Below are 23,945 nucleotides of genomic sequence, written 5' to 3'. Positions count from 1 at the left end.
TTATTTACGTTCTTATTATGACACCAAATTTTCAATTCCATACAACTTTGTGGTCTAAGCGGCCCAGAAATCGAATTATAATTGAGTGGGGTCTAACTCAGAAGCTCTGTTTCAGAGTCCACGGGACTATAGCCCGATTGTACTCGTACATATTTCTGTTATACAAATATACAATATATATATATATATATATATATATATATATATATATATATATATATATATATATATATATATAACGCCTTCGAATGGCAATGTGTTCACGTGGTTATTTAGATTGGTTGGTTAACAAGTTCGTAGTTTTACATTTTACCCTACTTGTATTTAAAATAAGAAATATAATTTGTTTATGTGCTTCTGCATGTGTCAACGACAACCCTCGAGCGACAGGTTCCGACGTTGTATTACATGCCTCTTTTTGTCGGATATTTCAAAGACATTTTATATCACTATTTTCGGCTGTCAATTAATTTGAGATATGGACATTTAAATTATCAAATTATTATATATCAGATATCATGACAATTAAAATAATAACAATTACATGAAATATATTATACCATTTATGACGCCCCCTTACACGGCACTAGAGGCATTCACAGCGCACCCGATAGTGAAGGCATCCTAAAAACCAAAAAATGACAGAAAATTACGAATAAAAGGAGGAAAAAAAATCAAAATAAATATCATTAAAAAAATACATATCTATTTTGACCTAGACGGAAATCTAATTTGAACCCTCATGCAGCCAAATATGTACACTAACTTTATATATACCACAGAAGCCGTTATTTACATATTTTATTGAGTGTGGGGAGGGAAATCGGTGGCCGATATATAGGATCGGCTTTTCTTTACAAAACTAAAACTAAGAAAAACAAGTCGATAATCAAATTAATTTCTATCATTAGGTTTCCACCACCCATGATTGTCACTGCTAATAATTCGTCAGCAGTTCTCGCCTGAATTTCGGTACGCGGACCTAACACAAAAGGTGCAATGAAGCTAGTAACTGACAAGAGGTTGGATGCAGCTTGGTTGTGGATTCCACGTAGAGAACGGATACGGATTAACTTTTGTATTTATTATGTTAATATTTATTAAATATTTTATGTTTCTATGTAATAAATACTGAGTTTATCAACTTCCTCAGGAAAAGCGATGCAAACAATATTACATTTGTAATTACGGTTTTCAGAAAAGTAAAACATAAAATAGTCAAAGTGCCAACTTCTTTTCCATGATATAACAAGGACAGTTTTTGAAAATTAACGTTCGATCTGACAAGTGAATAAATTAAAATAATAGACCACTAATGTTTGTATTCACACCCATGTGTACCTATTGGGTAGGTACTTAGATATTCAGTATATTGTCTATGACTAACAAATTATAAAATGTATTGTCTGTGATTGGAGCCATTCTGTTATGTCAGTTTTGGAACGTTTGTTCGGTTTTGTTTATCTGGTAAATTTCGTAGTGTTCTATGGGGATGTTGAATGCTTTATAATATTTTAAAAAAATAAGTAAGCGAAAGGGTATTTCGAGTTCTTGGTAAACGTATATAGTATTTTCTACTTTATTGCGTTGTAAACTGCAGTATTCACCAGTGAAAACAACAAAATTAATTCTTCGCTCTGATATACTATTGTGACTCGCCCATCATGTAATTTGTGCGCCTGTCTTTAAATGTCGTCCGAATTTTATAATGGACGGAGTGCTGTTCATGTCCTGAATTTCATTAGTCGTTCATTTGCTTATAGTTTTACTCGAAAACTATTATTTTGTGTTAGCTCGAAAACTTGTTCCTCAAAAAAACATTAATCGCTATGAAAATAGTATTTTGTATACTTATACAAATTCTGTATTGACTGGTGCGGACATCAATATGGCTGAACCAAATTTTCCGAAACTGTGTTGTGCAAAACCTCTACATAAAGATTTTTCTGAACATTCTGTGATTGAAGTAAATAATTCAAAGGTAAGAGAAAAAAAATATCGCTCTCTTGGTTTTGTTTTTTCTTTTGATTTATTTTTTACCTTTGTGTTAAATCAAAATATGGTAGATTTTCTACTTCTGTTCAAACCTTTCCATATGTTGTATGTCTTATCTCCAGGGATTGAAGAAAACACTTTTTTTGTTTTCTTCAAATTGGTGGGAGAAATACATTTTTTACACTTAATTCACAAGCTAAGATGATCAAAAATAAAGTTAAAGAATAATTCTTTATGAAAAAAAATGTATTTTTCCTGTTTTCAATACCTGTATAAACATTGTTCTCAAACATTCTGTAATTGAAACACTCTAAATAAAGGCAAGCAACAACAACAACAACAAAATCTTGATTAAATTGCTGTTGTTCCCTTACATTTTTTTAAAAATCTTTGTTGGTCACAATATGGTGGATTTCTATGTACTGTTCAAAGTCCTCCACATGTTTAGTCTAATCTCCAGGGTTGGAATAAAACCATTGTTTCTTTATTTTCTTCATATTGAAGAGAAAACATTGCTTTGATATCCTTTTATAAGCTAAGATGATCATAAATAAATTTAACATGAACAGACATTGAAATCAAGAAAAAAAATCTCAAGTATTAGCAATCAAAATAACTACTTGGCCATTGGTGTGGGATGTTGTAAGTAATGATGGTTATACCTCTAAAATTTATATCATTATAAAAAAATATATCTAACCATCACAACGCATCCCATAGGAGTAGGCAAGAGAATAAAATGCCACATCAATCTGTCTTTACAAACAATCCTAGCCTTTTCCACATTAATGTATCTCCTCATGCATACCCGCCGATTATTCCGACTCCTGACCTGACCATTTTAAAAATTTTGAATTACTTGATCATGCCAAGTTTTCTTCGGTCTGCCCCTGCTTCTATTTCCAACTGCATTCGCCTCATAAATTGATTACTGTTCTTCCTTCACTCATTCGATTTATATGCCCGACCATCTCAACACACCTTTCTTAATTTTATCGATTATGCTTATTTTAGCCTTGCGTTCTTTATTTCCTTATATCACCATTTGAACTTCTATCATTTACTGTTTTGCCACACATTTATCTAAGAGATTGCATTTCAACTGCGTTCAGTCTACTTTCATCCAGTTTTTGCCAACTCATTTTCAACTCACAGATTTTATTCTAGTTTTATACAGATTTTTGGAATTGGACATAATCTATGATAAAACAGAAGAGAAAATATATATATGAACTCGAGCATGATTAACATTTGATAATAAGTAGGTGTATTTGTTTTATATTGGGGTGCGTTATTTATTATTGGGTATGGTACTATTTTGTCTTGTCATGGCAACGTTACGCAATTTACGCAGCATACTAAGAGGGATTCCCCAAAACATGTCTATTTTGTTCTGAGTTTGAGTTCTTCATGTCTGAGTGTTCTTTTTTTTTATCATGTTAGCTAAAAAGTCGCGTAAGACGCAACATTTTAATCAGTGCTGGCTGGAAGATAATTATTTTAAGACTTGGTTAAAAACAAGTAAAAAAGGGTGAAGAATATGCATGCTGTAAGTTCTGTTTAACAGATCTTGGTAGTTATATCAAAATTTTAAAGCAATGGCAAATAGGCACGTATCCGTTTTGGTACTAAAATAGAATATATAATAGAAGGACTTAACAAAACAAATACTTAACAATGATCCATGCTACAAACTAAAAACAGAAAAGGATTTGATTTCTTAAGTTAATAAAAACATGTATAAAAAAGTAAAAAATAAATACGCGTACTGTTTTATTTTCTCAAAAATGTTAGTTTTTCAATAAACTACCATAATTTATTGGTTTCAAAAGTTATTTTTTACAGATTTCATATAGATTTTGCGTTATTGATTGTAAACAGATTTTAAATAGATTTCTAGACTGTGTAATTCAGATTTTTAGATTTGGCATATGGCAACACTGGCACTTATATACCATTTTGCGCTAAATAATCAACACACATATTTTGTGCTTAGTAATCAACACATATTTTGAAGATATTTTGGGCTAAATAAAATAAATTATTAGTTATTATTGACAGTTTTGGCAGCAGACATCCTTATCCACACACAAGTAGTACACGAGCCAGCCCATATCTAAAACTAAATGCCATCCTTACATTAGATTTTGAATGAATCTTTATCCTCCGCAGTTCTCCATCGGCCGAGCTCTCTCCAACACGGAGGTGATCCCGTGTGTGGCGATATCTCGCTCCCACTGTATCCTGCAGCGGACCCCGGACTCCACGTGGACTATACGAGACACGAGTCGATACGGAACCATCATCAATGGGCGGCGAATAGACCAAAATGTAGATGTTCCTCTCGAGGACCGAGACGTCGTGCAGCTGGACCTCCCGGGAGACTTTGTGTATACTTTCCATCTTCGCGGCGATCAGATTCCTCAGTCTCGTAAGAGGAAACATTCTACTTCTCGAGCTGACGACGTCGGGAACAGAATACAAGATGCTAAAGATAAATTTGACTGTTCTCAAAATATCGAATTGGAAAACATGAAGAGAAAAATACACACCGCTAAAAAGAAACATTTTGACATCGTCAATGAAAAACAATCCCTTCAAATCAATCTACTGGAAAGGATCAATACTCTGGAATGTCATTACGATAAGCGAATTCAGGACCTGAAAGGAAGGGAAGATGAAATTGAAAGGCAAAAAAATATTTTACTCAAACAAAGCGAGCTTGAAAAAAAGGAAATTGAGGGTAAAATGAATGACGAAATAAAAAAATTGGAGGTAATTACTAAAGGGCTATTTTTTATAAGGTTTAACAAGATTAAAACATTTTATATATGCGCGAAAGTCCAATTTAAAAAAATATTTTTACTTTTTTCAGCTGACTCTTTTGGAACAAAAATTGCACGAAAAAACCCTGGAGGAAGAAAATAAAGCTCTCGTAGAGCGTTTACAAAAAGAAAGGGACGAGTTCCAAAAGCAATTGGAGGAAGTTACAAGCTCTAAACAGATTAAATTAGAATGTCTGGAAAAACAGTTGCAAGAAAAAGAACACGAATTAAAAACAGAAATAGAGAAAATGGAAATATTGAGACAACAGGAAGCTGAAAATCTTAAAGCGGCTCGCGAAAGAGTATGTATGATTATGGTCTTCCATCACCTACCCACCTTCGCAAACATACATCGAGTTTAAATATAATTAGTTACATGTACGATTGTTGCTTTTAGGAAATCAATGAATTGAGAGAGAAAATGAGGGTTGAACAGGATAGTAAAACGAAGCATATAGAATCATTGCAGTTGCAAATGCAAATTCAGGAACATCTCACCAAAGAAACTAACGAAATGGCTGAAAGGAATTTCCAAGATCAGATCAAATCACTTATGAGGGAAGCTGAATTGATGAAAAATCAAATGAATGAACAGGTTTGTACTTATCATAGTTTGTCTTCATGTTTAGGTTCTAAACAATATGCAGATTTTTTCTTCTTTTTTTTTTACTAGAGATCATATTTCAAACTGAGAGGCAGCCATTACTATTAGTAATGAATATTTTATCTTATGAATTCAGGTAGCTGCAAGGATGGCGGAGCAAGCGGAGCTAGAAGCGGTTCGGAAAGAAGCTGAAGAAAGATTAGAACATGAAAGAAGATTGTTAGAAGAGCGTCTTAATGAAGGAGAGAAAGAAAAACAACATTTACACGAATTATTGATGAAAAGAAACGAGCAGTCTGAGCAAGAGCTGCTAAAATTACAAGTAAGTTTCCTTTTAGTCTCTGGTGTTGATATTTTGTCTATAGCAAATCGGCTGTCAAATCGTGTGTTAGAATATTGAAAATTTTACTAATGTTATGAAATATAAAGGAATGCACAAACCCCAGCTCAACTCTTGACATTTTTTACTCATTTTGTGCAGTATTTGATAGTAATACTGAATACATCGAAACACGTGTCACAATTGATTTTGAGAAATAATAGTATTTACCAAGTAAAATTTTAATAAAATAGGATAGAAATCACTACAAATAAACTACCGAATCAATTAATGTAATAAACATGTAAATGCTACTTAAAATACAAACTTTTGTGTATGTATATCGCTTAATACACATTAACATGATTTGTTTCTCAATTTATGTGCTAAAATGTATTTTATTTCTGTTCATTTTACAGAAAGAATTGATTGAAAAAGAAACTTTGGTCCAAAAAAAGTTGGAAAAGGAAAAGGAACAACTTAATTTCATTATTGCACAGAAAACAGATACCTGTAATTTCACCATGATGCAGAGACAACAAGAGCTTCAAGAGGTCTTTATTTTGATATATTTTGAAGTAAAAAAAAATATGTGGTGGCATGGAATTCAATTTTACAGATACTATTCTTATGCCATCCATTATCTTTTCTCTTTTTTTGCAAAGTTCATTTCTGGTAATACAACAATGTATACTGAATCACCTGACCGAGAATAAAGCATTTTTCATTATGTCCTAGCATTTCTGTTTTTCAACCGTCAACACAGTATATATATTTTTTATGTTAGATATAATTCGGTCGCTGATATAATTTTTCAGGAATTTCAAACAATAAAATACAAATGTAATTCTTCTTACTTTTTATGTGTCAAATATATCATAATTTTATCAAACACTTTTCTTTAATTTCTTTTTATTTATATTTTTCAGTATAATTGTAAACAAAACATGTAAAATAATCAACAAACCACTGAAATATGTTGAAACATGTTCATAACTTCACCTTATTACTTTTTTCATAACCTCATTCAATTTTCACAGATTTTTTACTAACAAATCCCCTTGTATACCTTAAAATAACACTATTATTATTATCTGTTTTACAAAATTAGGAGTCATACTACTGCCATTTTAGGGGTCGTATTAAGAGCGTTCCTGTTCTCAAGAATAAAATTTTCATACTTGTAAAGTTGACATAGTTTTATAACTTCCAAACAACAACACCTTAATGACACCCTACAGTAGCGGTAGAATTTTGTGATAAGCCAGTTTTACAATGTGTCATCTGATTTTTTTTATTGGAACAGCCATAATGTTCGAATAAAACGTTTTATTTTGTCATAGGTCACGAACAAAATAAAAGACTCGCAAGAAATAATTGATACTGGGAAGTCTACGGATGCTATAATTATCGACCTGACCAATATGCCGAATGAGAACCCGTCGACCTCCGGTTATAGGGCGCACAGGATGATAGCTAATAAAGAAAAGTCCCATGTTTTAAATAATGTAAACAAAATAATGGAATCAGAATTACAGTGCTCCATCTGCGCCGATCTCTTCATCGAAGCGACTACTCTAAACTGCTCGCACACATATTGCAAACACTGCATAGCTACTTGGAAAATGAAGAAAAAAGAATGCCCGGTTTGCAGGTTCGTTTAATGATTATGCGACTTTTTTTTTCCACGAATTTGTGTCAGTTAATATTGTTTGCTTCTTGCCTGACAGTATCCGATTTCACGAGAATCAAACGAGTGCACTTTGTGACATATATGTGTATAATAATAATAATTTGGATAATGTGTATAGCGCCATTTTTGTAAAATATTACCTCAAGGGCGCTTATATGCATATATATTTATAAGTGTATATGTATCTTTATTTCAGGGCCAAAATAACTTCAGAATGTCGAAGCATCGTATTAGATTCCTTTATAGAAAAAATGGTAGATAATATGGATGAAGAAATCAAACAAAAACGTGCACAAACTCTTTTGGAGCGGCAAAGTAAGTCAATATTATTTAGTCACTTGTATATTTTATAAAATTACATATATGTTGGACTGGATAAGGAAATGTAGCTTTATTTATGGATCTATGTAATAATAATTTCTATTTCCAATAAATTTTTTAATTATTATTAATCTCATACAGCAGTTCTTTGGTTGTATTAAACTCAAGAGGGTTTGTCAAAACTAGAATTTTATAAATAAATAAAACATCAACAAACTATCGAATGGAGTTTGTTGATGTTTTATTTATTTATAAAATATTTTAATCAACAAAATATTTTAAATTTGAAAATGATATTTTCAGATATTCCTAGCATGTGAAAAGATTTGGAAGATTTTTACTTACATAAAAATGAAAGGTTTTTGCTAACTTACAAATTTTAGCCATAGATGTCGCCTTTGAACATATTTTTTACGAATATTTTAATTGTGTTATCACTTGAAGCATGTACACAACTTTTTGAAATACATTTAGTAAAGTTTTCGATTTTACTGGTAGAATGGTAAATATCACAGTTTATAAAGTGATCACCGAAACCGTGCAATCTTCGTAATACTTGTAAATGCCCAAACCTCTATATTTCCATTCCAACAAAATGACTTCTTCGTTTATACTGTCAATTAAACCCTTATATGTTCAACCATGTATGTAGTATGTATATAGTTTGTGCAAATCAAAAGTGCCCAAATCCATTGTATTATCATTGTAGATGGCAAATTACTTTTCAAATATGAATGTTTATTATGTTTTTGTGTTTAAGAAACATGAAACTGTGTATGAAATGCCAAAAACAGTTTATTTTTCATTGCTTGTTTGATTTGTACTTGTGTAAACAACATTTTCTCACTCCATAATCCATTATACAGTGGTGGCCAAATGTATTAGGCACCCCCTACAGAATTGGTTTATGTCTTTAAATACTGCGACTCTTGGAATTCTTGCAATCTTTTCGGATCGTATTGTATTTTGATGGATTTTACCTACTACTTATTACCTGCTATCCCGACCTACGACAGTAAGGGCCGTGGTTTATTTAAAAACACTCTTTTTACTAATTTCAAGGGTCAGTTTTATATGTGAAATGTTGCTCTCCAGTTATTTTAATCGGTAAAAAGTGCATTTTTTTGTACTTTTACATTTAAGCCTTTATTATTTTGTATTGAACTGGCAAAAAAATGTGATTTGAGTGAAACTGAGGAGTCTCAAATAATTTTATTAAATTCAGAAGGGTTTTTCCTCTTTGCAAGTGATCAACCAAAATGCAATGGCTATCACAACTACAACAACCTTTCCAGTGACTGTTTGTGACTCATTGTTTGACTCCTGATTTGAAATAGTAGATTCAAGTCTCCTCCACAGTGATGTATCGACCCAAAAACTTATGAGGACTGCGCTTGACAGCCCCAAACATTTCGAATTGCGAACTAGACACATTTTTGGTCAACTGTAAGCAATTGCCGCGCCCACCGGGCAGAGAGCTTTCTCAGTTGCATAAGGTATTTATTCTCGATGCATTCTTGTGAGATATGGACTATCTCTGCAATCTCGCTCACTTTCACCACAAAATGTCAGATGGAAAAAGCTAAAATGCAACTTAATTTACAAAAAAAAACACGTTATCATGTGAACTAGTAGGTGTAGAATTTCTATATCCACGAAAACATTTTATTGTCAGTGTTTGTCATATTGAGTGGGTCTCTTGACTTTTGGTTTTTTAATAATAATGTTTAAGCACGGGACTCGTTCAATAAGTAAAAGTATAATATAAATAATCTGTGAACTTGACAAAGAGCTGAACCAGCGTCATCTGTTGTACTAAATGAGGGATAATATTACTTTATCCCGTCGGATCTTTTCTTTGCTTATTGAATGATCTCTGGCTCTTAGCAAATAACGGGTATAGCTTACTTAGCTGAACTGTTTTCAGAAATTGAGAAAACTCCAACAATCGATGACTCTGGTACAACGGCTCACATATACAGGTTCATTATAATTTTATTTTAGTTTTAAATTCATATTGCTAGTTCTATAGTGAAAAATATATTAGTTTCGCACTACATATATTCTATTTATTCACTGAAGAAAAAAATTCTCCTTTCTTTCGTGTGTGAAGTTAATTTAAATTTTTGATTTTGACAAAGATTTTAGTAGAGTTAGCCAATAAGTAGCGAGAGATTTGTTTGGTGAATTACTCGGTAACTTATTTACTTATTTGGCATTAACTTTATGGAATAACATGATGATTTTAATACATATTTGTAATACTATTGTACAAAACTTCTTTTGGAGTTAAACCACTAGATCCGAGAACTACAGGTGTTCTCATCAACAGGTGGAAATACAAACAGACAAGCAATCGATAAATAATCTAGCTACTTTTATAGAAGTGGTTGGGGTTATAACTGCAGGGGATAAATTAGGCGGTGGAGCTTTATTTTAACGGGAATATAGAAAGCGATGGTATGAAAATTAATATCTGACAAATGACCGCCTGTAGCATTTATGCATGATCAGCTTATTTCTTGTCACTTTCTATGTTGCGCTACAGTTGCGCGTGCTCCAAATATTACAATGTTGGTTTTTGACAAGAGACTGGACTTTGCTCTTCAGAAACCTAGTGGTATTGTGAATTTGGAGGTGGCACATCCACCAAAAATTTCACACCAAATGGTCATAAAACAATTTGACTATTGCTGCTATCTCTGGCAGTGTATATTCGCTCCATAGCAGATTGTATTTATCTGCACTTATGAATGTGTGCGGTACCTTTCCATCGTTCGCTCAACACTGCTCACCTTATTATAGCGTATCAATATAATATTCTTAGTGATCATAACTTCTGAAGCTTTTGTCGGCAACATTCTGTGTCTGACAAATTTTATAGATATGATGCATTGTAGAATCTAAGATAGTACGTCATAACTTTACACATTAATCCGTAAATTCTTTAAACCATATTACAAAAATCTCGCCACATCGTATAATTTAATTTAACTTCTACACAAATATTCCAAAGAAAATGTGAGAGTTTAAAAAGTGATGTGTCGAAGGCCTTGCACAGCGGAAAACAGTATACAGTAAAAGTTCATTAATTCAATTGAAGGGACTAAAATTTTAACTGCGAAAATCGAAAAAAAAAAATTAAAAATTCACTAATTTATGTTTACAAAGTTTTTTTTATAACAATAAAAAATAAAATCAATTTTAAAAAAGATCTTAAACCTTTTTTTTTTAAACGGTTTATTTTTGTTTTAGAAAATCAAAAATAAAACTTTTTTGCTTCTTTAGAATTTTTAAGTGAATTTTTTTAAACTATGAAAATATATATTTTATTGAAATTAATGAAAGATTATGAAAAATCTTTTAATGAACCAGGTTCTTTTTTTGAGTAAAGGCAAAATTTTATTGGAATTAATTAGCTTTTACTATATAGCAACGCCAGTTTCGCAGTCAAGCTCCTACCCAACTACGCCACGGCTGTATTTTTGTTAGTTGTTGGATTAACGATTACTTTACTACTTGACCCGATGCAGCCGGATTGCTATAGAATATAAGGATTATAAAACGTTTGTATTTCAGTGCTGGCAGTAGTACAAACAGTGACTCAGAAGATGACTCCCTCAGCTTCGACGGCGACCTCTTCACAGATGAACCCGATGCGTCCCCCCACAGCTTCGGGTACTGGAGGCGGAATTACGGCGCACGAGATTCTAGCTCATCTGAGGATGCCGAGGACTACTCCTCGGGCTCGGGGGGGGATTAGCAGGCGGGGCTTCTCCCACTACGTCATGATGCCGCACCCCTACGTGGCCGTCCCGCCCGCGCCCCCCCCTGCCCCCGCCCCCGTCCCCGCACCCGCGCCCGGCCCTCAGGTCGCTATTACCCTCACTAACCAACCATTTAGCTCCCAACGATCATCACCTAGCTCCATCCTATACCGGGACTGCAAATACGCATCCGACAAGTGTCGGGTTGTGGTCCCGTGGTTAGTCTCGCGGACTCTTAAATCAGAGTTTCTCGGTTGAACCCACTCTACCACAATTTGATACCTATTTCTAATAATGAACCGCTTAGGCTCACAGAAATAGTATGAAATTGAAATATTTGTGTGAATAATAAAAACACAAATTTTTCTCTTTTAAAAATTAAAAAAAAAAACTCAACTTTGCTTCGTGCATGGCTTGGTTTCCTCTATGGCATCTGAGTCACTTCAAATGAGACAGGCGTAGTTGGTTAGACGCTCGACTGCGAAAATGGCGTTGCGGGTTCGATTCCCGCCAATTGCAAAATGAATTCAATAAAGATTTATTTTAAATTGTTCTGGGTGTTTGTGATGTATTTTTCACATTTACCTTCCCTATCCTTACTATCCTACCTGCAGACAAGCATCTAAAATAGACGCTTAGCGGGTTATTCTTTCTTTTTATGTATATATACACTTTTATATTCAATTATTTTGTCTTCATATAATTAGCAATCAAATTAACACTTTAATGCTGATTACTGAAGTAACATGTTGATGACCAGTTTTGACTATTTAACCTTCTGAAATGTATATTTAATTCACAATAATTAATGACATCAAGCGTCCCTAGAGTTTTTCTTCTCAAATGTTGGATTGCTCCGCACAGGAGCTATTTTTATATACAAAATTGATATCTCAACATAAAAAAAACAACCATGAATATTGTCTAAGAAGCATACTCTTGAAAATTCAAGTATGTATTGTAATATAGTTGTCAGTGATGGGTAAAGTGGTGAATGTAAAATAATCGCTCAAACCAGCCAATGGTATCTTAGCCCTCTAAATACCCAATCTTTTATATTCCCATCCCATATTAATAATCTTATAATTTTCCATCTTTTTTCCTGTACTTATTTAACAACTTACTTAATTTAATGACTTACTTAATGACCTGAGACCTACACATCTACAGTCGTATGACAATTTATTATGGCAACCCTGAAATGAAATTTACAATATTCAAATATAATCTTTTTCTTCATCTTTTTCTTACTATGAAGTGATAAATTATTGTATTTAATTTATATGGAGGTGTTAATTACATTTTAGTCACGTAATAATCGGTGTATTTTTTATGCTTTTGGCAACACTGCCTTTCTTGAAAGCCGTTTTGTACGAAGCTATCTTTTTACGCCATTTTTTCTCAGTGCACATGTGGATTTTACTCGAGAGTTTTTATACAATTGCTGTAGTTATGTTATAAGTAAGTACTCAAATCAGTTGTTATATTATTTTGTCAACCTTTTTCTATATTTGATCATAAAAATATTTACATTTTCTACGATATTTGATTAAATTTGTGTGTTTAAACAAATGCTCAACTATTGTACTATAATATTTTCTTAGTTTTTAAACTTGTGCAAGATATAAGATTTATCACTCCAAAAAATTACTGAAATTCGATCGCTGTTCACTAATACTAGTTATTCTCACAGAGAAATTGCTAAAAAATGTAATATTTCTCGAGTATCTGTCCAAAATATATAGAAAAAAAATGCTAATATGAAGAACTTATCACCAAAATGGGTTGTGGTGAAAGGAATTAACACCGCGTGGTGAAAGGATATTAACAAAAATAGTCTTAAAAAACAGACAGGCAACAAATGATGCAATTATTAACAAATAAAAGGAATCTGAAATCAAGATGTCCAAGAGACATCCACCAAAAAACCGAAATTGATACAAAAAAAAATATCCAAAAAAGGTACAATAGCAAAAAAATACAGGAATTAATTGAAGATCATTAAGATTTATTTTACAAATAATAATTTTCAAATTTTCATTTCATTTCAATTCATCATTGAAATGGCTAATAAAGCTATTGCATTTTAGGTCTGCCTTAGTGACGAGAGCACTATCCAAGTGTTGACAAAGAAGGCACAATATCGCTCACTCCTTTCAAGAACGTCATAAATCAAAATTCGTCAATTTTCAGTTGTGCATGTTTTCGGAATGCCCAGAAAATGTACTATATCCCAGCAAAAGAGGCAAATTTTTAACTTAATATTTACCCGCTGCAGGGCAAAAAATCTTGTTTCTGCATTTTTAGGAAAATGTATTGTTTAATTATTTTTTTTTAAAAACTAAATATTTTTCAAATGGAGAAAGAACCTTCAGGTTTTACCTAAAAAATCTGTTGCACAGTTAAACGTTCAATAAGTGGCTTGATATTTATTTTTAATACATTGTGTTATATTTTTATACTTTAAAAACATTCTCCTGAAAAATCAAGTTTTTTGATTTATGACGTTCTTGAAAGGAGTGAGCGATATGTGAAGAGAAAAGTTGGAGAAAAATATTTATCCAGCTGCATCACTCAGACGGCTAAACATCCAACATCAGTGATGATTTGGACCGTGATAAGTGGTAGAGGGATGGGACGACTGTACATTGTCGAAAAAAATGATAAATCAAGTGCAATACATAAATGTCATGGAAAAAAAACTGTTGCCCCAATCGGCAGAATGGTTTTCTCCAGATGATAAAAAAAACCTTTATGCACCATGCCATATGGCTAAATCAGTTTAAAAATCAGGAGCAGAATATTTCATTGTTGGACTGGCCGGGAGTCTCCCGGACCTTGATCCAATAGAGAATGTTTTGGAGTTGATAAAAAAGGAAATAGCAAAGGAAAATATCAAAAAGTGACTGAAAGAAAAAATCATCTACCACTGGAATAATAACAGTAGACATAAGAAAATGGCACAAAATTGTATTGTAAGCATACCGAAAAGAGTCCAGGCGGTAATAGAGGAAAACAGAGAGTAACAAAATATTGATTCTATTGACCAATTTTTGTAATTATTTTTTATTAAAGTGAATTTTTGACACCTTATTTTATAAATTTATAAACTTTTTAGCAAAAAAAGCAATAAATATAATAAAATCATACTTAACCACAGTTTTACAGAGAAATTGAGGGTGACCATAATAAATTGTCATACGACTGTATATCCTCTCACATTGTCTTAATACAGTTGACAATAGAATTAACACCGCGTTGATCCATTGATCAGTACAATCTTCAGCAGAATTTGTCTCTTATTATTAAATGAATTTGTATTGCAGGACAATGTTCCTCAAAGTGGGAGGGGAAGTACAAGAGCAAGAGCTTCACGACGCGTCTCTCGGTGAGTCAATTTATTATTCTGCTGCATCACCCGCTTGCTACCTGCCATCTCCATATCTTATAGTTCCCACTAAATTATTGCGCTGCACCACCCGTTTGCTACCTGCCAGCTCCATATCATATTGTTACCACTCCATTATTGTGCTGCACCACCCGCTTGCTACCTGCCATCTCCATATCTTATAGTTACCACTAAATTATTCCGCTGCACCACCCGTTTGTTACCTGCCAGCTCCATATCATATTGTTACCACTCCATTATTGTGCTGCACCACCCGCTTGCTACCTGCCATCTCCATATCTTATAGTTACCACTGCATTATTCTGCTGCTCCACACGCTTGCTACCTGCCAGCTCCATATCTTATAGTTACCACTGCATTATTCTGCTGCTCCACACGCTTGCTACCTGCCAGCTCCATATCTTATAGTTACCACTGCATTATTCTGCTGCTCCACACGCTTGCTACCTGCCAGCTCCATATCTTATAGTTACCACTGCATTATTCTGCTGCTCCACACGCTTGCCACCTGCCAGCTCCATATCTTATAGTTACCACTGCATTATTCTGCTGCTCCACACGCTTGCTACCTGCCAGCTCTTTCTCCAGCTTTCATCTATTTACAATTTGTAATTATTTTTATCTTTTTTTGGTATAATTTCACGTAATAACACTTAATACTCGTTTTAAATTATTATTTGACTATTGGTATTTTTCTTTCAGTTACCAAAGAAGATAAATCTGCAATGGATGATGAACAAAACTACCCAAAGTCAACCCCAATTTCCAACTGACATTCATTAGTGGCAAACCACTCGCATAATGAAAATATAAATATGTATGTACATTTTGTACATATTTATAAAAATATTTGTGTAAAATTTCGTACATATTTGCCATTTGGCTACATTATCTTAACATATATGTATATGGCTGTCAATAGTCTCTAGATTTAAGGTATTCCAATAGATCATCTCGTTATCTAGAACATGTCTCGCTGTGTGCTCTTTTATTTATCTTATTTGTTTTCTTACTATGTATATTTTTGTTACCTAATTGTAATTGATTCATTCCTTCAATGATGTTTTATAAGAGGTTATCGGCAATATCTGACAATATGTATCCCAATTGCAAAAAATTCTTGGATTTTTTTTAAAATGCAGACCGTCTAAGGTAACAAAATGTAAATTAACTATCACGCCACTTTCTCGTAAAGAGAGTTGTTCATGAAGGAAGCTGCTTCACCTCTTCTACATCCATACATCCATCTCCTCGTGCATGCATACTCATTAATCCCACTTGTAACCTATCTTTGTTCAAGGATCTGGTGCACTCGAACGCGCAATGTCTTCTTATTCCAGTCACATTCGTATCTGTTTCAGCATTCACATATCATTGATTCGCTCGTGTCTATATCATCTTATTACACCATTCTTTACTTTATCAACAATGCTCATCTCAGACTTGCATTCTTTCCATACTTCACTACTCGTACAATATTTTAGCGCAAATACGGCTGAGAAATTACATTTTGACTGTATTCAGTCTGTTTTTGCATTTATCGGAATTTGTACCGGGATGCCATTGTACAAATTTATGTTATGTATAAATGAATCTTTACTATCATATTAATTTTAATAGTGAGTTTATTTTTAACCCAATTATGTACTGCTTTTCAAGTCAGTTGTGATATTTACACGTTTGATGCAATTATGACATCTTTTATCTATTATTTTCTTGAAAACCTTTAATGTTTATAATTACAGATACGAAGTTAAAACCGTTTGGATAATAAATTATACATTGTTAGCTTTAAATACATCGTGTTTAACTTAAAATGTAATTTCTACAAAACAATTACTTTACTATCGATCGGCTTTCACTCGCCAATACAAGTTCACAGCGCTCGAGTTACTGTCGCAATACACACAGCAAGCAAAGAGCAGATATATTTTGTCTAATTTAATTGCCCACCAAGTCGACATAGCCTAATTTTAACATATGGTTTTACTGAAGTATATATTGGGTTTATTTCGGCGGATGTTAGTTTTGAAATAAAAAATCATTCTTATGTCGACACTCGTTAACAAACCGTGTGCCAAACTCGCGATGGGCAGCATCAATGATGTCGGAAACTGTGTGCCAACGGTGGATAAAGAGTTAAATTAAATCAATTAAAAATACTGTGATTAACGAAAAATCTCATATTACTACATGGAGTATACAAATTGTTGTAAAAAACTTCTTATTAGGTTTTAAAGAAAATTTGAAGGCAGGTGATACATGGTTGAATTGGAATGTGTGTGTACTCCACCGTGTCTGACGTCAGCAGTGTGAATAGAAGTGGTGTGGTGGGCATACGCATTGTCCAGAAGTATAAATTTCTAACACAAAAATAAAAATAAAAAATTCAATATGTATCTCATGTATGTGATCTCTACTATATACATACTGGAATAAATGTAGCGAGGTTGGGTAGATCTCGACTGGTTAAACTGTGAAATGAATATTGCGTTATCTGTCTGCCAATTGCAGGATTTATTTTCCATTGATCCAGGTAGTACGCATGAAGGTCTTCATAGCAAAGTCTTTGAAGATTATTTTCTTTATTTTTAAAGTTACAGTATAAATTTACTAAATTACCAATAACTTTGTATGAATCCATACTTCAATTAATGATCTTCAAACGCAAACAAAACATTTTAAAATCATATTTCTAATACTTTGTGGCACATTGTGGTTAAAACTAATTAAGGAAATTTCCTTTTTTGTAAATATGTATAAACTAATTCTCATTTTTTTTAAGATGTAAAATATGTGTGTAGGTTTATTTTGATGTTTTATGATTAATGATAAAATTAATCACTATAAAATTGTGTAAAAGATTTTTCCAAAATATTTAGAAATTTACAGAGTAAATGAAATTTGGAAATGTCAACTTGAATTACCAAGACCATATAAACATCGTTGATTTATATTATTATAAAACATTCAAGAGGGCTATTGCAGGAACCGTTGTGTAAATATTATTCGAATCTTCAGTATTTGCTAAACAAAAATCATTAGATATGTTATATGTACTGTTTTTTTTAAACCTCTGGAATGTTTACTTTTATCATAATTTTGTTACCAATTTCGTATGTTTTGTAAACTTTTGTATGAAAAATCGTTAAGGGATCAGAATTTGGAAATATGTTTGGAATTATGTGGAAATTCGGATTATATTGAAAAGAGCTTTTACTATTTATATTCTCCTTTCGGTTTTGCTTTTTTATCAAATTGGAGTAGTCCATTTAGATGAAACTCCTGACCAAAAATATTTTCAAAAGTTCACGGTAATTGAAACTGACTGATAACTGGGAAAATTTTATCACATGGTATACAGTACTTGTACCTGTGTGTGTTAAAACTTATCTTCATTACCACGTCTTTCATTAACATTATTTAGAGAAGGAGAATAGATATTCAAGAGCCGAAGGATCTGACTAAATAACGTCGTCGACTTAGTTATTGTGAAATATATCTATTTTTTATTTTTTTATTTTATTTATTTATTTCATAGATACATACATTTTTTTTTTTTTTACTATATGTATTACGGCTCTTTAGGCATGGCCTGTGTTGAGCTGAAATACTTACATGTTAATACAATTTTTTAATTTTATTATTATTTGTTTTTTTTTTAATTATTAGATTATATACATTACATACAATAGATACAATAACAATTTACAGTATAAAGGTTTTACAATAAAATAATTACACCTGGACCTTAATTAACTTTCTACCTTGTACCTTCCAATAAGAAGCAACCATCGACGGACACACGAAGACATGATCACTACTGGAATTCTTAATGGTAACATAGTTGGTGGGCTAACATAGTTTATATTTAATGCTGCCCGGGTTCGAATATTTTGTTGATTTCTTACCTTATCTATTTTATTCCAGAAGTGAATCAATGCTTCTTTAATCGACTATGAATTTTCTTGATCGTTTAGTATGAGTTTTCACAATTTTAGGTCCATGGTATACATTATATTATATTATATTATCTTGGTTTATTTTTCTTCAAAAAGAATGCTCCGTATATCTGAATCCTCCTGCATATAAAAATGTAAGTCAATGTTATTTACCCTTTTTTTATAAAAATTTGCATGTTTATTAAATGTTAAATGTTATAAATGTATGTGCATTAAAAATTAAATAAAAACTGAATGTTGTAGAAATAAACCATTTAAATAGTATTAGAACTTGTAATTGATGTTTTGTTTGGTATAAATATACTGAAAATAAATATTTAAAAAAAAAAACTTGTAATTCAGAATTCTCAAATGAAGTACAGTGAAAGTAATATTCAATTTATTATCTTCTTATCACTGTTTTTGATGTCTATACTATACCATGAATGTTTGTATGTGTGTATGTATATTTGTCTGGCTAAATTTCAAAGACAAAACACCCTTTCGATATTAAATTCCCTGAGGTGAATCAAATGTGAATTCTAGATCAGCGCACATCGACCCGCTCCTTCAAATAAATATATCGTATTAAACATATTTCAATTTCTTGTTTTTGCCACGGTTCATTTTTGGCCATCTCGGCAGTCAATAAAAATATTATAGAAGGCGCTGATGTCTCGGTACCTTTTACATTAAGTAAAATTTGAAACAAGCACTGAACGTAATATATTTTATGCAAATATTCATTGCAATTTTACAAAATTTTAAACAATTTTCTCCTCTATTACTAGACTACAATAACAATGATAAAAAAGCACAAATTTTTAGTTTGTCAGGTTGTGGTCCTGTTGTAAGAGGTCAGAGGATCTACCATTTTTTATAAAAATCAAATAAAAAGTTATCATTTTATTTTCAAACGCAAGTTGCTTATGCTCGCCTGAAAATAGTATTGAATTTAAATGTTTGCTACATCAAAAGAACAAAAATACTTCTTTTTTTTAAATAATAAAACATTCCAGATTTTGGTCAGGACACTAGTACATACAAAAGGCAAAAACGGAAATCATTGTGAATAAAAATATTTTTAAACAAACATGTCTTTTTTAATCATTAATCATACTCTTTATCTAATCTTTATTTAGGTTTTATTTATTTGTGTTTATATATATTTCAAGTTACATTTGTTGCTGTAATTTTAGCTGATCCATTTTAGCCCAAGTGACTTAACGTCCGAGGTTTGGCCGTACATAAATTAACCAAAAATAGCTTCCATTCATAGCAGAAACATAAGTTGAACTTCCATATAATGAACTTTCCTGTAGCGAACATTGTGTATATAATATATATAACAAATATACTTATTCTGACTGTGGGTCAGTACCTGTAACTGCGACCTATACAGGTGTTGTGACAGATCCATACTCTATATCACTTTTCATTTTACCACAACAATTTTAAAAGTCAGCAATTTTTTACAAACAACAAAGAATAACAAGCCTGATCAAAACATCTAAACCACAGGTTTCCAACAGGGGCATTACCATCCCCCTGTGGGAAATTACAGTTTGAATATCATGTTGACACTGAAAAATAAGATAAGATTTATCACACAAAAAAAGGTTAACAAATCTTTAAAAAATAGCATTCTGTTCACCGTGTCTGGACATAAATTGAACAACGAGAGTGCAAAAATTAGGTTTCTTCCAAGATGACTAGTTATATTCTACTTAAAAATATTTTATTTTAAGTACTTTGTAATATGGAACTGTATTACTTTTTTTTGATCCACGGACACAGTTAGGTATCACTGGTATAAATATAGAAAGTATGCTGGGAGTATATATAACTTTATTTGAATGTACATATTAAGTTTTTTTTCCCATCCTTTTACGCTTGCAGGCCAGTCTAAAAAAAGATATCCCAATTTGCCAAGTCAGGAACAAAAAGTTCTGGTCTAAATACATAAACTAATTTACCTTTGCTAAAAACAATATCCACTATTTCTCAATGTAGGTAAAGAATTGTTTTATATGTAGGCATGTGTTTGCATTTATAACATCCCCGTTCAGAAAGCGCTTCAACCAGGTATATATAAAGATATAGGCACAAATGTCAAATAATTCAATCAAGGATTAAACAATTTGCCTATTAACAACCACAAAAGCATTTTTAATTTTTATTTTACTTAGTCCTTTCCATTATTTAAGCCGTATATCATGTGGCATGCGACAGAGCAAAATTTTCAGGGTTGTTTAAGACAGTGTTCTGCAAACTTTTTCTATTCAACGTACACCTACCAAATTAAGAAATTTCAGGGGTATATATTTACCATAATGTTAATGCGAAATGTGAGCCTACTTAACTAAGCACAGGCAATCTAAATTTGGAGCAATTGTTTTATTTTCACAAAAATAGACTTTTTTCCGCGACACACTAACTAATCACAACGGTACACCAGTGCGCCGCGGCACACTTTGCGGAATAATGGTTTAAGGAACCGAATATACATTCACGGTGTTAGATTTTGCCGTATACAATGATTTGAAAAATCAGTGTTTTATTTTAATGCAGAAACATGTGTTAAACTGATATATTAATAAAATAATTGGCTTATTAGATGACGGACAGTATATATATGAATATTCGGGCATTTATTAGTTATTTATTGATTATTTAAATTTATGTACTTACAGCATATATTAATGTTATTATATTGTATTATATTCCTTTTAAAGTGCTCAAATTGTTATTTTTATTGTGTCAATCGTATACACCTTATAATAAATATAAATATGTTCTTTTAAACTATCTTTCATTTGAATATTAATTCTTTATTTGCTCATTTTGATATTAACTGCAGGTGTAAATATTAATATTGTCAGTGGGATCGAGTTAATATTTACCTACATTATCTTTTGTGATTCAATGCATATTAATAGTTTTGCTTTAATCAAGGTTTGCCGAGTACTGTAAATAACTCGTGTGAATAGTTTCCTCACTAGTAAAATTCAATTTCAAGATTTTATTGTGAGCTGCATATGTAATAATTGGCTACGTGACTAATTAAAAAAAAGATCTGCATTTTTTGTCATCATTTTGGTTTTACTACGAAATTGAACCATTTTCTAATCAACTCCATTTAACCAGTCCTCTGCCTTGAGCCTCATATTTGTACTGGTTCCTTCCTATATCAGGCACTAATTTTAATAATTTAAAATGTGAAACACATGTGTTCATACAGTGGAACCTCTTATAAAGAGCAAAAAAAAACTGAAAAAGTTGCTCCCTTAACGAGGGATGTTTTGCATAATGAGTAACAGAAGAAGCAAGGCAAGTCCCTTTTTCACGACATTCACTTGTGAACTGGGACTTTCGTGGCTTGGGAAGGAGTTACCAAGAGGACCCTCACTTCTGCTTGGAAAAAACTTTGGCCAGAGAGTGTTGTCAAATGTGATTTTGAAACAGTAACTGTGGAGTCTACAGTCAACGAAATTGTGTCATTAGCTAATATCATGGAACTCGAGGTGGATAACAATGATATTAAAGAACTTGTGAAAGAGTACAGCCAAGAGCTGACCACCGAAGAGCTTATGGAGTTGCATCGTGTTTCACAGCAAGAGAAATGCTGACAGCATAGGAAACTGTTGCATCGTACATAAAGAAGCATCACCCTAATAAGGAGGTGTCTATTACTGCTACAATTTTATTCAATGATAACGCTGTGAACACATTTTTGCAAAATTTTGAAGCTTCGACCAAAACAAATGTCTTAAAACAGTTTTCTAGTTAAAAGAGATAAATTATTTGTTAAAAATTCATATTTTTATTTACGTTCTTTCCAAATCTAAATTATATTCTAAGTTTTAACTCTCCTTAAAAATTCACAAGTAATTTTTTTTAAATAAATGTTAAAAAAAACATATTAAAAATTTAGTTTAGCCTGGAACGCATTATCGTATTTTCCAGGACGGCAAACCTTATGGTCCACCGACACAGAAATTAAAGTCGCTGTGTCTGCCCCTGGTGCTCATGGTATCCACCCGGAATTCTTGAAGAGCAGCGTTACTGGCATTATTGGCCCTTTACACCAATTACTGTCCAGTGTGTGGGAAGAAGAGCGATGCCCAAGAGATTGGGTAAATGGGAAGATTACTGCGTTACATAAGGATGACCCATTTAACTGTGACAACTATGGCAGCATTACACTACTCAGCCTACCAGGGAAGGTACTTTTATACTCACATAATTTTACAGAGGATTTGAGCCCCCATAATACAAGTGTTTAGAATAAACCAGGTGGTGTTTCTGCCTGGTAGGTCAAATCCACAACAGTTCTCTGGCAATGTGTTTTGTGGACATGAGAAGGCGTTTCATAGTCCGCACAGGCCTTCACTCTGGAAAGTACTGGAAGCTTATGGGGTGCCCACGAAACTAGTGGAGCTAGTTAAATCCTTTTATTTTAACAGCGAGTGCCGTATGAGTAGGCAATGTTGTCATATTGGGGTCTCCACTGGAGTCAGACAAGGCTGCATCCTGCGTTCCTCTTTGTCATCCTCCTTCAAGTCATTACCATCTGACCAGGGTATAACTATCTCCCTCTCCCGGAAACTCTGCAACCTAGAGTACCCAGATGATGCTGTTATAATTGATGACTCCGTCGAGGGTCTTCAATTGTCGATAGGGTGAATAGGTACCCTACGCACATGGGGCTTACAATAAATGTTGGAAAAACCCATTTGTTGTGCAACAGCTAATGCCTAGATGCCCAGCAACCCTTGATGTTGAGAAACCAGCTCATCGAAAGGGTCGAGAGTTTCAAGTACTTGGGAGTGTGCGTAACTGAAAATGACAGCCTTCAAAAGAAACTGGGAGTGCGTTTAGGACTCGCAGGGTCTGCGCTTAATAGTATGAAGACTGTCTGGATATCAGATTTATACTCGGTGAAGACCAAATGCTGCCTATACAATGCTCGCATTGCTCCTACTCTCTTATACAGCTGTAAAACATGGCACCTTACAAGGGCCCAGAGCAGCCGTGTACTTAGCTTTGAGAATAGGTATCTGCGAAGAAT

At 32.8% G+C, this 23,945-nt stretch overlaps 1 protein-coding gene across 2 annotated transcripts; it reads left to right on the top strand.

Annotated features, from left to right (window-relative positions):
- Positions 1-1,430: 1,430 nt before the first annotated feature.
- LOC148300585 (uncharacterized) lies at positions 1,431-17,321 on the top strand. Of its 2 annotated transcripts, XR_015838923.1 has the most exons (12): positions 1,431-1,981; positions 4,168-4,770; positions 4,871-5,122; positions 5,218-5,415; positions 5,561-5,746; positions 6,163-6,297; positions 7,087-7,397; positions 7,633-7,751; positions 9,685-9,739; positions 11,337-11,629; positions 14,851-14,912; positions 15,636-17,321. XR_015838923.1 is itself a non-coding variant. In XM_088274592.1 (11 exons), exons 1-11 carry the CDS (start codon positions 1,889-1,891, stop codon positions 15,649-15,651), a joined length of 2,268 nt encoding a protein of 755 aa, XP_088130718.1. In that variant the 5' UTR covers positions 1,431-1,888; the 3' UTR covers positions 15,652-17,321. The 2 variants fall into 2 exon arrangements, 1 of the variants encoding a protein (XP_088130718.1); XM_088274592.1 differs by lacking the exon at positions 9,685-9,739.
- The last annotated feature ends 6,624 nt before the right edge of the window (positions 17,322-23,945 follow it).

Source organism: Brachycentrus maculatus, unplaced genomic scaffold (genome assembly GCF_059751285.1).
Source record: "Brachycentrus maculatus isolate JH-2025_06_01 unplaced genomic scaffold, ASM5975128v1 h1tg000692l, whole genome shotgun sequence".
Lineage (NCBI taxonomy): Eukaryota > Metazoa > Arthropoda > Insecta > Trichoptera > Brachycentridae > Brachycentrus > Brachycentrus maculatus.
The sequence above is the reverse complement of the archived record's forward strand: the minus strand, read 5'-3'. Positions and strand labels throughout refer to the sequence as shown.